Raw genomic sequence first — 12,588 nt, forward strand, 5'->3', positions numbered from 1 at the left:
GTACCTCAGCAGTACCAGAGGACAGACAGGAGACTAGTACCTCAGCAGTACCAGAGGACAGACAGGAGACTAGTACCTCAGCAGTACCAAGGACAGACAGACAGGAGACTAGTATCTCAGCAGTACCAGAGGACAGACAGACAGGAGACTAGTATCTCAGCAGTACCAGAGGACAGACAGACAGGAGACTAGTATCTCAGCAGTACCAGAGGACAGACAGACAGGAGACTAGTATCTCAGCAGTACCAGAGGACAGACAGACAGACAGACAGGAGACTAGTATCTCAGCAGTACCAGAGGACAGACAGACAGAAGACTAGTATCTCGGCAGTACCAGAGGACAGACAGGAGACTGGTATCTCAGCAGTACCAGAGGAAACGTGGTCTAAACGTTGTCCCCTAGTAGCAGCTCCACCACACCACTACTAGACTATCGTCTCAGAGGGACTATGTTGGGCAGGTTGTTCCAGCGTAAACCCAAACATGAGCGACTTCAAGAGGAGCCGGAGGTTGGGCCAGCCAAGGGGATGCTCATCACAGAGACAGAGATGGAGTACACCTACGTACGACCAGGAGGTAAGGACAACCTCAAAGACTAGTCATATGTCTGTGTCCCAAATGGCACACTATTCCTTATAGATTGGCCTGGTCCTGGTCACACGTAGTGCACTATAAAGGGAATAGGATGCTATTTAGAATGCACAGCTCTGGTCAAACGTAGTGCACTATAAAGGGAATAGGGTGCTATTTAGAACACATAGGCTCTGGTCAAACGTAGTGCACTATAAAGGGAATAGGGTGCTATTTAGAACGTATCGGCTCTGGTCAAACGTAGTGCACTATAAAGGGAATAGGGTGCTATTTAGAACGCATCGGCTCTGGTCAAACATAGTGCACCATAAAGGGAATCACTAGCCTACGTCAAACTACTATCCCCCATAGTAGAAAAGTTGACCTATTCTATTGTCAGCTTGTCGAGAAAGAAATATGGCCTATTCCATACCACCAGTAGGCCTCGGATACAGTCAACCGGTTATTATCAAACATTATTTCTTCCCATTACCAGCGCAGCAACGTGCACAAGGCAGCAGGCTACACACGGATGGTCCTTCCATAATGCAAATAGCAGAGAAAACACTATTGTCAAAAGGGCAATGCACATGAGTGGCAAAATATGTGTTAGAACCAGGGGACAATGCAACAACTGGCACGGGCTGCTAATATAACCAGGACTGTGCTTTTGGCTACTGGACAATGAAAGTTGATGTATAAGAATGGTCTCCACAGATGTTGACTAGGCTACTCTGAACCAGGGTAAGACATGCCTCATAATGGGTTATCAAACACTCAGGTTTCAAACAATTTATTTTACCTTTATTTAACTAGGCAAGTCAGTTAAGAACAAATTCTTATTTCAATGACGGCCTAGGAACAGTGGGTTAACTGCCTGTTCAGGGGCAGAACGGCAGATTTGTACCTTGTCAGCTCGGGGGTTTGAACTTGCAACCTTCCGGTTACTAGTCCAACGCTCTAACCACTAGGCTACCCTGCCGCCCCAAAACAATGAAGTATATGTTAAGACAATGCATACTGCGCTGAGGCAGACTTCTGTTGACTGTTCATTTTCTGTTTGAGATACTGTAGCAGCTCTTGCGATGTCTGACAGATTTGTATCTGTATGGTGTGATAAATAAGATAGATAATGAATACTGTACACACGCCCCAATTTAATTCCACAAAATTATGCAAATTAACCTATAGACCAATAATCACAACCAGTCAAATGTTTTCCTATCAATGAACAGACTTAAAGCGTTATTTTGCAAGGGGATGTTTTCTTCTCCTCCCAGACAATTGGCCGGCACCAATTTAGTTTATTTAAATATATATATATATATATAGCCAGTTTTTTGACGAAAAACAATAGTGTATTACCCGGCTAACAGAAACCCTTGCTGTCAATGTCACAATGATGTCACAGTTGAGACAACATTCTAAATTGGCCTGGCTGGCTCTTCCACCAGCTAATGACCCCATAACCAAATACTTGTTTAGTGATAAGATTCTGTGACCTCTCGTGAAAGGTCATGTTGAGGGACGTGTGTTGTTCTAAACATCACGTATAAATAACTCAGCTGTGTTTTTCACCCCCCTGTATAGTTGTGTTTGTGTGTAAATGTCTAATAATTAGACCAAGCAGTCCAGCAATATCTTAAAACAAAGCATTCCACCTGCCTGTCACTGAGAATGGTGTGTGCATCAGTGTGTGTGTGTGTATCAGTGTGTGTGTGTGTGTGTGTGTGTGTGTGTGTGTGTGTGTGTGTGTGTGTGTGTGTGTGTGTGTGTGTGTGTAGTGTGTCCCACTTATAATGACAGGTTGGTTTGTATCTAACGTAGTAGGCTGGTTGGCTGGCTCTCTGCTGTTGGCAGGACACTTGCGGTAGAAAACCGGCACAGAGGCACTCAAACACGGGACTACTGCCACAAAAATACCTCTGAACCATATATGGACCTGTGGGGCCACAGCCACTAGACTAGAGACGGCTCCAGGCTCCTCTCCTCAGGGTATGTGTGTGTGTCTGCAGCACTGAGTCTCTTTCTCAGCCTGCAACAGACCTGGGTTCAAACACTATTCGAGGTAATTTCAACCACTTTATCTGGGCTTCATTGAGCTTGTCTGGCTTAACAGACTAATTGAATAGTCCCCAAGCTATAAATCCCACCCATCAGGCACTCCAGCCAGGCTAGGGGATACGCTATAAGTTTGTGTTGAAAGATTTCAAATAGTGCTTGAACCCAGGTCTGATATGCACTCCGCAAATAGTTCTCATTTAAATGAAGTGCTCCATGATGGGCCAGGATTCCTGGACTACACCACATGGTAGAAAGTTAGCTGCATCTTCAATCTGTTTAAACTATTCTGAACTCTCCAGTAGTATTGACCATGATTCACGTCCAATCGCTTTTTAGAAATGTAAGTTCTGGTCTAATCAAATGTAAATCTCTTGAGACGTGAAGACTAGCAGGACTGAAATAAATATGTTCTGGAATGCAAACATCAACATCTACAGGCCTACACCTCCGGCACATAGTTCCCGTGGTGATGTAAACACACCACCTCCGGCAACATAGTTCCCATGGTGATGTAAACACACCACCTCCGGAAACATAGTTCCCATGGTGATGTAAACCCACCTCCTCTGGGAACATAGTTCCCGTGGTGATGTAAACCCACCTCCTCCGGGAACATAGTTCCCGTGGTGATGTAAACCCACCACCTCCGGGAACATAGTTCCCGTGGTGATGTAAACACACCTCCTCCGGAAACATAGTTCCCATGGTGATGTAAACCCACCTCCTCCGGGAACATAGTTCCCGTGGTGATGTAAACACACCTCCGGCACATAAGCGGTACAAGACCAGAGGGGGTTGGAAGCGGTTCGCTGACGCCTTCATATGTTTCACAAGGTATTGGAATGCCCAGGCCTGGGTAGGTAGGCTGAATAGTGCAGGGGACTTTCAGCGAGGCCTGGTACTGAGTAGGGAGGGTTAACAGTCCAGGTACTATGTAGGTAGGGTTAACAGTCCAGGTACTATGTAGGTAGGGTTAACAGCCCTGGTACTATGTAGGTAGGGTTAACAGCCCAGGTTCTAAGTAGGTAGGGTTAACAGTCCTGGTACTATGTGGGTAGGGTTAACAGCCCTGGTACTATGTAGGTAGGGTTAACAGCCCAGGTTCTAAGTAGGTAGGGTTAACAGCCCAGGTACTATGTAGGTAGGGTTAACAGCCCTGGTACTATGTAGGTAGGGTTAACAGCCCAGGTTCTAAGTAGGTAGGGTTAACAGCCCAGGTTCTAAGTAGGTAGGGTTAACAGCCCAGGTTCTAAGTAGGTAGGGTTAACAGCCCAGGTTCTGAGTAGGTAGGGTTAACAGTCCAGGTTCTGAGTAGGTAGGGTTAACAGTCCTGGTACTATGTAGGTAGGGTTAACAGCCCTGGTACTATGTAGGTAGGGTTAACAGTCCTGGTACTATGTAGGTAGGGTTAACAGTCCTGGTACTATGTAGGTAGGGTTAACAGCCCAGGTTCTGAGTAGGTAGGGTTAACAGTCCTGGTACTATGTAGGTAGGGTTAACAGTCCTGGTACTATGTAGGTAGGGTTAACAGTCCTGGTACGATGTAGGTAGGGTTAACAGTCCTGGTACTATGTAGGTGGGCTGAATAGTGCAGGGGACTTACAGCGAGCATTCCTGTAGAGCAGGAACGGATCCTGCAGCTGGAAGTCCAGGTCTTTAGTGATGGGTTCAGTCAGGTTCTCCATACTCAGCCTGTTCATTATGGTGAAGCCATGTCTGGGAGATGCTAGCCTGAGGACAAACAGGAAGGCATGAATAGAAAGAGTTAAACCTCTACAGGATCGGTGTCCATAAACCGGGACAGTTGTTGCTCAATAGGCGATAATGTGACTAGACTTTCCGGGACATAGACATGTCTTATATGGACAGAAAGCTTCAATTCTTGTTTATCGAACTGCACTGTACAATTTACAGTAGCTATTACAGAATAAAAAATACCTGCTATTGTTGGAGCATAGTGCACAACAACAAAACACTTATCACTGCAACCTGTTTGATACATTCACCTCTGAAGGTAAACGGTGTACTGATCTGATTTGTCATTCTGAGGGGCCCAGAGATGTAGTGTAGTTTAAATACATTTGTATATTAAAACGTAGGAACTGGCTTTACAGTTTGACTGCTGTCTCTGGCTCCACACCTAGCCATCTAGATGTCTTTCTAATTTAGTTTATCTTTATTTAATTAGACAAGTCAGTTAAGAACACATTCTTATTTTCAATGACGGGCCTAGGAACAGTGGTTTAAATGCCTTGTTCAGGGGCAGAACGACAGATTTTTTTACCTTGTCAGCTCGGGGATTCGATCGTGCAAACTTTGGGTTACTACTCCAACGCTCTAACCACTAGGCTACCTGCCGCCCCATTAGCTTTCTGTAGGGAAGCTAATGATCCATCATGTATGACATTCCTGGGTGTGTAAACGTGTATTTTTTATTAGCATAGCATTGTTGTATGTTCTTTATAGTTATGTACTTGAACATGTATAAATTGACTAATGTGGCACATTTGGACAAACTCCTGGCTGACTTGATGCAAAATGTTGTGTAGTGAGGTAATTCTTCACTGGATCAGTCTAAATTACACCTAGGCTCCTATGTTAATGTCTGGCCTTTCTCTCGCATTTCAAAGATGGAACAAAACAATTATTGAAAAACAAATGTTTTTTGTTTGTTTATCTTTTACCAGATCTAATGTGTTATATTCTCCTACATTCATTTCACTTTTACACACACTTCAAAGTGTTTCCTTTCAAATGGTATCATGAATATGCATATCCTTGCTTCAGGTCCTGAGCTACAGGCAGTTAGATTTGGGCATGTCATTTTTGGTGAAAGTTTAAAAAAAGGGGTCTGATCCTTAATTAAAGGGACTTGACATTACACCGGCCTTATACCAGAGTTCATATTAAAGTACACAGGAGGGAGGTACTTTACATTACATACAAGTTGAATAACCAGTGTAAGGTGCTAACAGACTGGAAACGAACTGGTGACTACATGCACGCATCCGAGTTGGTGTATTTTCTCAGGAGAACAAGAACGACAGTGGTAATGTATGTACAAGTAGTCCTACAAGGAAACAGAAAGGTTCTACATGTTCAAGTAGACCTACAAGGAAACAGAATGGTGTTACCTATTCAAGTAGTCCTACAAGGAAACAGAAAGGTTCTACATGTTCAAGTAGTCCTACAAGGAAACAGAAAGGTTCTACATGTTCAAGTAGTTCTACAAGGAAACAGAAAGGTTCTACATGTTCAAGTAGTCCTACAAGGAAACAGAAAGGTTCTACATGTTCAAGTAGGCCTACAAGAAAACAAAGGTTCTACATGTCCAAGTAGGCCCACAAGGAAACAGAAAGGTTCTACATGCTCAAGTAGGCCTAACAGAAAACAGAATGGTGCTACATGTTCAAGTAGTCCTACAAGGAAACAGAAAGGTTCTACATGTTCAAGTAAGCCTACAAGGAAACAGAAAGGTGTTACCTATTCAAGTAGGCCTAACAGAAAACAGAAAGGTTCTACATGTTCAAGTAGACCTACAAGGAAACAGAAAGGTGTTACCTATTCAAGTAGGCCTAACAGAAAACAGAAAGGTTCTACATGTTCAAGTAGGCCTACAAGGAAACAGAAAGGTTATACATGTTCAAGTAGGCCTACAAGGAAACAGAAAGGTGTTACCTATTCAAGTAGGCCTAACAGAAAACAGAAAGGTTCTACATGTTCAAGTAGGCCTACAAGGAAACAGAAAGGTTATACATGTTCAAGTAGGCCTAACAGAAAACAGAAAGGTTCTACATGTTTACGACCCATTTCCTGGGTGGGATAGGGTCTGTGGAAGTAATCATGGCTCTTCAAGGCTACAGACCATAATAGTCTACTCAGTGATCTGTTCAAAGGGAGGGTTGACGTAGCTAACCCACTAAGCCCATTATATTTAACCTGATGGAGGCAGGCTTCTCAGCTCACAGCTGAAGTAGACACAGACACCGGTCCCAAAATGGCACCCTATTCCCTTTATAATGCACTACACATTTGACTATGGGCCCTGGTCCAATGTGACGCACCATAAAGGGTATAGGGTGCCACTTGGGATGCACCCCCAACAAGACTCAAAGCTCACGGGGAAGTACATAGAGACAGTAATTAGCTGGCATCGTAAAAGACCCATCATACCTTGTATAGACAAACAGGGTCCCCTCCACGTCAGTCTTCTCCTGCAAAACAACATACAGTAACTGATTCAGGTTGAGTTCATGAAAAGGGATTTGCTTGAACAGAGTCTTCATCGATCTCTCCTTAACATCCACAGCAAACTGTTACGTAGGCTGTGGGATATGAGGGTTTATGAAGCAAACTGTTACGTAGGCTGTGGGATATGAGGGTTTATGAAGCAAACTGTTACGTAGGCTGTGGGATATGAGGGTTTATGAAGCAAACTGTTACGTAGGCTGTGGGATATGAGGGTTTATGAAGCAAACTGTTACGTAGGCTGTGGGATATGAGGGTTTATGAAGCCAACTGTTACGTAGGCTGTGGGATATGAGGGTTTATGAAGCAAACTGTTACGTAGGCTGTGGGATATGAGGGTTATGAAGCAAACTGTTACGTAGGCTGTGGGATATGAGGGTTTATGAAGCAAACTGTTACGTAGGCTGTGGGATATGAGGGTTTATGAAGCAAACTGTTACGTAGGCTGTGGGATATGAGGGTTTATGAAGCAAACTGTTACGTAGGCTGTGGGATATGAGGGTTATGAAGCAAACTGTTACGTAGGCTGTGGGATATGAGGGTTATGAAGCCAACTGTTACGTAGGCTGTGGGATATGAGGGTTATGAAGCAAACTGTTACGTAGGCTGTGGGATATGAGGGTTATGAAGCCAACTGTTACGTAGGCTGTGGGATATGAGGGTTTATGAAGCAAACTGTTACGTAGGCTGTGGGATATGAGGGTTTATGAAGCAAACTGTTACGTAGGCTGTGGGATATGAGGGTTTATGAAGCAAACTGTTACGTAGGCTGTGGGATATGAGGGTTATGAAGCAAACTGTTACGTAGGCTGTGGGATATGAGGGTTTATGAAGCAAACTGTTACGTAGGCTGTGGGATATGAGGGTTTATGAAGCAAACTGTTACGTATGCTGTGGGATATGAGGGTTATGAAGCAAACTGTTACGTAGGCTGTGGGATATGAGGGTTTATGAAGCAAACTGTTATGTAGGCTGTGAGATATGAGGGTTATGAAGCAAACTGTTACGTAGGCTGTGGGATATGAGGGTTTATGAAGCAAACTGTTACGTAGGCTGTGGGATATGAGGGTTTATGAAGCAAACTGTTACGTAGGCTGTGGGATATGAGGGTTTATGAAGCAAACTGTTACGTAGGCTGTGGGATATGAGGGTTTATGAAGCAAACTGTTACGTAGGCTGTGGGATATGAGGGTTTATGAAGCAAACTGTTACGTAGGCTGTGGGATATGAGGGTTATGAAGCAAACTGTTATGTAGGCTGTGGGATATGAGGGTTATGAAGCAAACTGTTATGTAGGCTGTGAGATATGAGGGTTATGAAGCAAACTGTTACGTAGGCTGTGGGATATGAGGGTTATGAAGCCAACTGTTACGTAGGCTGTGGGATATGAGGGTTTATGAAGCAAACTGTTACGTAGGCTGTGGGATATGAGGGTTATGAAGCAAACTGTTACGTAGGCTGTGGGATATGAGGGTTATGAAGCAAACTGTTACGTAGGCTGTGGGATATGAGGGTTATGAAGCAAACTGTTACTTATTAAGTTGTGGGATATGAAGGTTTATGAAGCAAACTGTTACGTAGGCTGTGAGATATGAGGGTTATGAAGCAAACTTCTACCAGTGCCATGGTTTTACGTCACTGACTATTTGGACCAATCATTATTTTGGGGTGCTCCTACACCTGCATATTTTATTTATTTGTGAAAGGGGAGGGGTTCACCACCGTCCGTCCCCACCCTCAGAACCAAGTGGGCAATTCCACGATAACAGAATGATTCCGAGAGACAGATTTTTCACTTTAAAATGTACACCAAACAAACAAACACCTAAATGACTGCAAAGTTAAACCACACAACTCTACACACAAGCACAAAGAAAACACAGGTACTTAAAGGAACAGATGTTAAGTTGGGGAACAGAATGACTGCACAAATAACACAAACCGTCGTTCTGTTAATGTCAACAAACTTTGTACCTTGCATCAAGTAAATGTGTTTTTGTCAAATATTCTTAAAAGTCATCCTCATCCATAGAGTTGTATGGTTTAACTTTGCAATCATTCGTTTGTGTGTGGACGATGTGAAATGGCTAGCTAGTTAGCGGTGGTGGACGCTAATAGTGTTTCAGTCGGTGACGTCACTCGCTCTGAGATCAGGAAGTAGTTGTTCCCCTTGCTCTGCAAGGCCCGCGCAGCTTTTGTGGAGCGATGGGTAACGATGCTTTGTGAGTGACTGGTTGATGTGTGCAGAGGGTCCCTGGTTCGGGGCGAGGAGAGGGACGGAAGCTATACTGTTACATTTGTTTGGTGCACAATTTTTAAGTGATAAAAATCAGTCAACATCCTTGTAACTAGCTGGAGGCCAATGTGTACTATGTGCCCCGGTATGTGTGCGTTCCAGTTGATGACCATGAGTATGATGCGTTTCCATAGGGACCTCTGACTACATTTTGGATCAAGCCTAAATTGGCGTTAACATGCACAATAACGTGCCAAATCTGTGATTTAGCTCTTTTTGTAGGGTAAACATTAGAATTAAGTTGCCTCAAGGTGGTAATATCTCTCTAGGAGCTGATCCATTGTCAGTATTGTGAAATAGTTATAAATGTTAAGGAAATGATTGAATGGAGAAAGCTGAGCTCCCTTTCCATCCTATCAGTATAGACACATGCTCAAACATGCACATAAAGACTATTTATGTTTGATCCGGTTAATGTGGACGGAGGCTTCGAATGGAGGGTGAGATGCAATTGTGGAGCCTCCAGAAAAATCAAGCTCCATACGTTGCAATAATGTGGAGGGCTGCATACATCTCAACATTGACATGATTGGTTGATGTAGGTGGGGGCGGGAGTTCCTGTATAAAACACAAACTCACTTGACAACAGCTCTGCAAAGCATGTTTGCGTTGACTTCTGCAGAGGCCGCATAACAGTAAATACTGTATGGCCACTGCAGACGTCGGATTGACAATGCTGAACCTTTTAGCGACCTCCTCTCTACATGGTGTTTTAGGAAAGATGCATCTTGAAAACACTTCATCCTAAACTCCATCGCTATCGGCCGTAACGGGAGTAAATTAAGATAGTTGCTGTGCGAAACTCGATAATTTGTGAGTCACAAACCGATTCTGACAAAACGCTTGCTGAGCTGTCTCATGTGAGTTTGAATCGGAGCTTCGTGGGCGATATGCCGCCTTCAAAACAACTGGGAACTCGGAAAATAAAATAAGAAACTTTCGGACTGGGAAAAATCGATTTGAACGGTCATCCAACTCCGGAACTCCGGTCTAAAAAAAAAATCACTGACGTCATGATTTGACCTTGTATTTTTCAGAGTTCCCAGTTTGAAACGCGACATATTCATCAGCGACATCTCGAATGCAGATAGTGGGTCTGGCATTATTGCCAAGTTAACGTGTTAGTCGGAACTAGATCATGTCCGACTCGTTAATAGGTTGGTTATACACGTGTCGCGTCCAACCAGTTAGCAAGTCGGACATTTGAGTTTCCTAGTTCCGACTGGGACGTGAAAGCGATATAGGGTGATGTTAGCTAGCTAGCTTTCTAGCTTCTTGGAATAATAGCTATGGCTAACCACATCTCCCAAAACCACGTGAATTCAACCTGGCAAACTAGTTTATAATGTGGCATCCATATCAGTCCGTTAAGATGTTACTTAACATGCAACTTTGTTGAAAAGAGAAGGGAGCGCGAACAGAGCAGCGGTAGCATCCCTTAACTCACCCATTCATTTGATCGGTTGTTGAAAGTATACAACGCCACTTGACTCGCCACATCTACAATGTTGTTGATGTAAGGATCTTGTCTTTGCAGGGCTGCGAGACTAATGTCCAAACCTTTAGCAGTGAGACAGGTGTTTCCACCCGATGAGCTTGCCGTCATTGTTCTCCTTGAGCTAGTTAGCTAGTGATGCTAACTGGCGCGTTATCGCGGGTGAAGGAATCTGTGACGGTTCCAAAGTAAAACGAAAACTATTGAAACTATCCCCGTTAAAATACACTGTTATGAATTAAAATATTTAAAATAAATTATTAAAGAGAACATATAAGTGAATTGTAACTGTTCGGAACACCATCAACAGCTCACTTGACAGCAGCCATGTTTCGTCGAACAGATTGTAAACAATTAGACACGATGAGTTGAGCGTAGATGGCTATAAGGAACGTTAATCAATCTCGAGAAATAGATTGACCGCTTCATCAGGCCGAAGCAGATGATGATGATGAAGGATGTTTATTGGCCAGGCATGTTACACCAACATTATGACTTTGACATCTTGTTAGAATCCATCGTTGAATCCATTGAATTCCATTTTGTCATGAAATGTTATTAAAGGTTTACTTCAACGTCACTTTTATATCTGTCTGATAATTCAGATTGGTTATTTTGTTAATTAGTCGAGTTAATACGTTGTTTAGCAGATACTTACAATTTGGCGCATATCATAGACTTGAAAATGTCTGCTGCCCAAATTGATGGAAAAAACCTATGCAGTCTGCAATGGTGGCTCTAGAGGGCGCTACTTCCTTTGAAAAACATTTTATTTTTTATTTACCCCAATGCTGCCGCCTTTTTCTTGGGTACGGAGCTAGGCTATATTTAGTGTGTAATATCAATGACAAGCGATTCAACACTTAGTTCTATATGTTTCTATGGATAGATTGGGATTCTGGCAGTGCCAGGGTTATTGATGGCCTATAGTGACCAAAGGTTTTACCTGCTATAGGTGTGCGCAGTGAACAGCCATAGCACCATAAACAGTAGCCTACCAGGCAGCCCTCGACATATCTTCATTACGCTGAATTAGTTTTTTTACCTAGTAGCCTAGACATCTAGTATTTGTCCAAAATTCATAAGCACAATGACTGTTTTTGGACACCTTTTGTGCTAGAAAGCTATATGTTCTAATCAAACTCATCCCTCAAACAGAATTTAGGTGACCTGCAAACTTATTTCCTTCATCTCATCTAACAATTACAGACACAGTCAGAGATCCATTAGGAGTGAGTATGGCCCGGTGTCTGTGACTGATGGTTGGTGGGAGAAGAGAGGAGGGATGGGATGGGGAGTTGGTTCTCAGAACCAGTATGGCCCTGTGTCACAGATGGGACAATAACTAATATGGCAAACACAGCACAGCAGCATCCAGTCTGCCTCCCAAGTGACAAACGACTTAGGGAATAGAGTTCTATTTTGGACAAAGCCAGAGTACTCTATCCCCATCCTTAGTTCCCACGACCTGCACTAAAATGCCAGTCCCTTTATCTGGCTCGTTTTAAACACAACGCCAAGTTGACCTAGGACATTTATAGACTGAGGTCGATTATGTAATAGTTTCTCTAAACGGAACAATCTTTTGAGGACTCAAGGATTTTTCATTGCAGTGTTCTGCTGTGGTCATTATCAGGGTATGGCCCTGAAAGTCGTTCTCGACGTGAATGAGATGGGGTTGCATATACTGTAGGCTATAGCCTGTCTTATTTTCTATTTGAATATCGCGACATAACCTATTTGTTTCTGGCCTATAGGCATTCACTTGTAATGGTGGTTGTATCTGTGTAACACGTTCGTGCCGAATCAAATTGAGCATGTTTTGCGGTTCCATCTGGGTGTAAACATTACGCATATTTTGGCCACGTTTGACGCGCGTAAAATCGAGGTCTTGGAAATCAAAATGTAGCCGACT

At 43.4% G+C, this 12,588-nt stretch overlaps 1 protein-coding gene across 1 annotated transcript; it reads right to left on the reverse strand.

The window, feature by feature from the left end:
• Positions 1-3,347: 3,347 nt before the first annotated feature.
• Positions 3,348-11,033, reverse strand: LOC116365828 (mRNA-decapping enzyme 1B-like). Its single transcript, XM_031818205.1, has 3 exons — positions 10,626-11,033; positions 6,808-6,848; positions 3,348-4,365 (listed from the first exon to the last, which is right to left on the reverse strand). The coding sequence occupies exons 1-3, from the start codon at positions 10,782-10,784 to the stop codon at positions 4,203-4,205; spliced, it is 363 nt and encodes a 120-aa protein (XP_031674065.1). The 5' UTR covers positions 10,785-11,033; the 3' UTR covers positions 3,348-4,202.
• Positions 11,034-12,588: the final 1,555 nt, after the last annotated feature.

Source organism: Oncorhynchus kisutch, unplaced genomic scaffold, assembly GCF_002021735.2.
Source record: "Oncorhynchus kisutch isolate 150728-3 unplaced genomic scaffold, Okis_V2 scaffold1294, whole genome shotgun sequence".
NCBI classification, from domain to species: domain Eukaryota; kingdom Metazoa; phylum Chordata; class Actinopteri; order Salmoniformes; family Salmonidae; genus Oncorhynchus; species Oncorhynchus kisutch.

Excerpts from the sequence above, each read along its gene's own strand:
- LOC116365828 (XM_031818205.1), bottom strand. The coding sequence starts at position 10,784 with ATGACGGCAAGCTCATCGGGTGGAAACACCTGTCTCACTGCTAAAGGT. Across the intron at positions 6,849-10,625 it reads ACAACCGATCAAATGAATGG|GAGAAGACTGACGTGGAGGG; the intron begins GTGAGTTAAGGG and ends GTTGTTTTGCAG. Across the intron at positions 4,366-6,807 it reads ACCCTGTTTGTCTATACAAG|GCTAGCATCTCCCAGACATG; the intron begins GTATGATGGGTC and ends GTTTGTCCTCAG.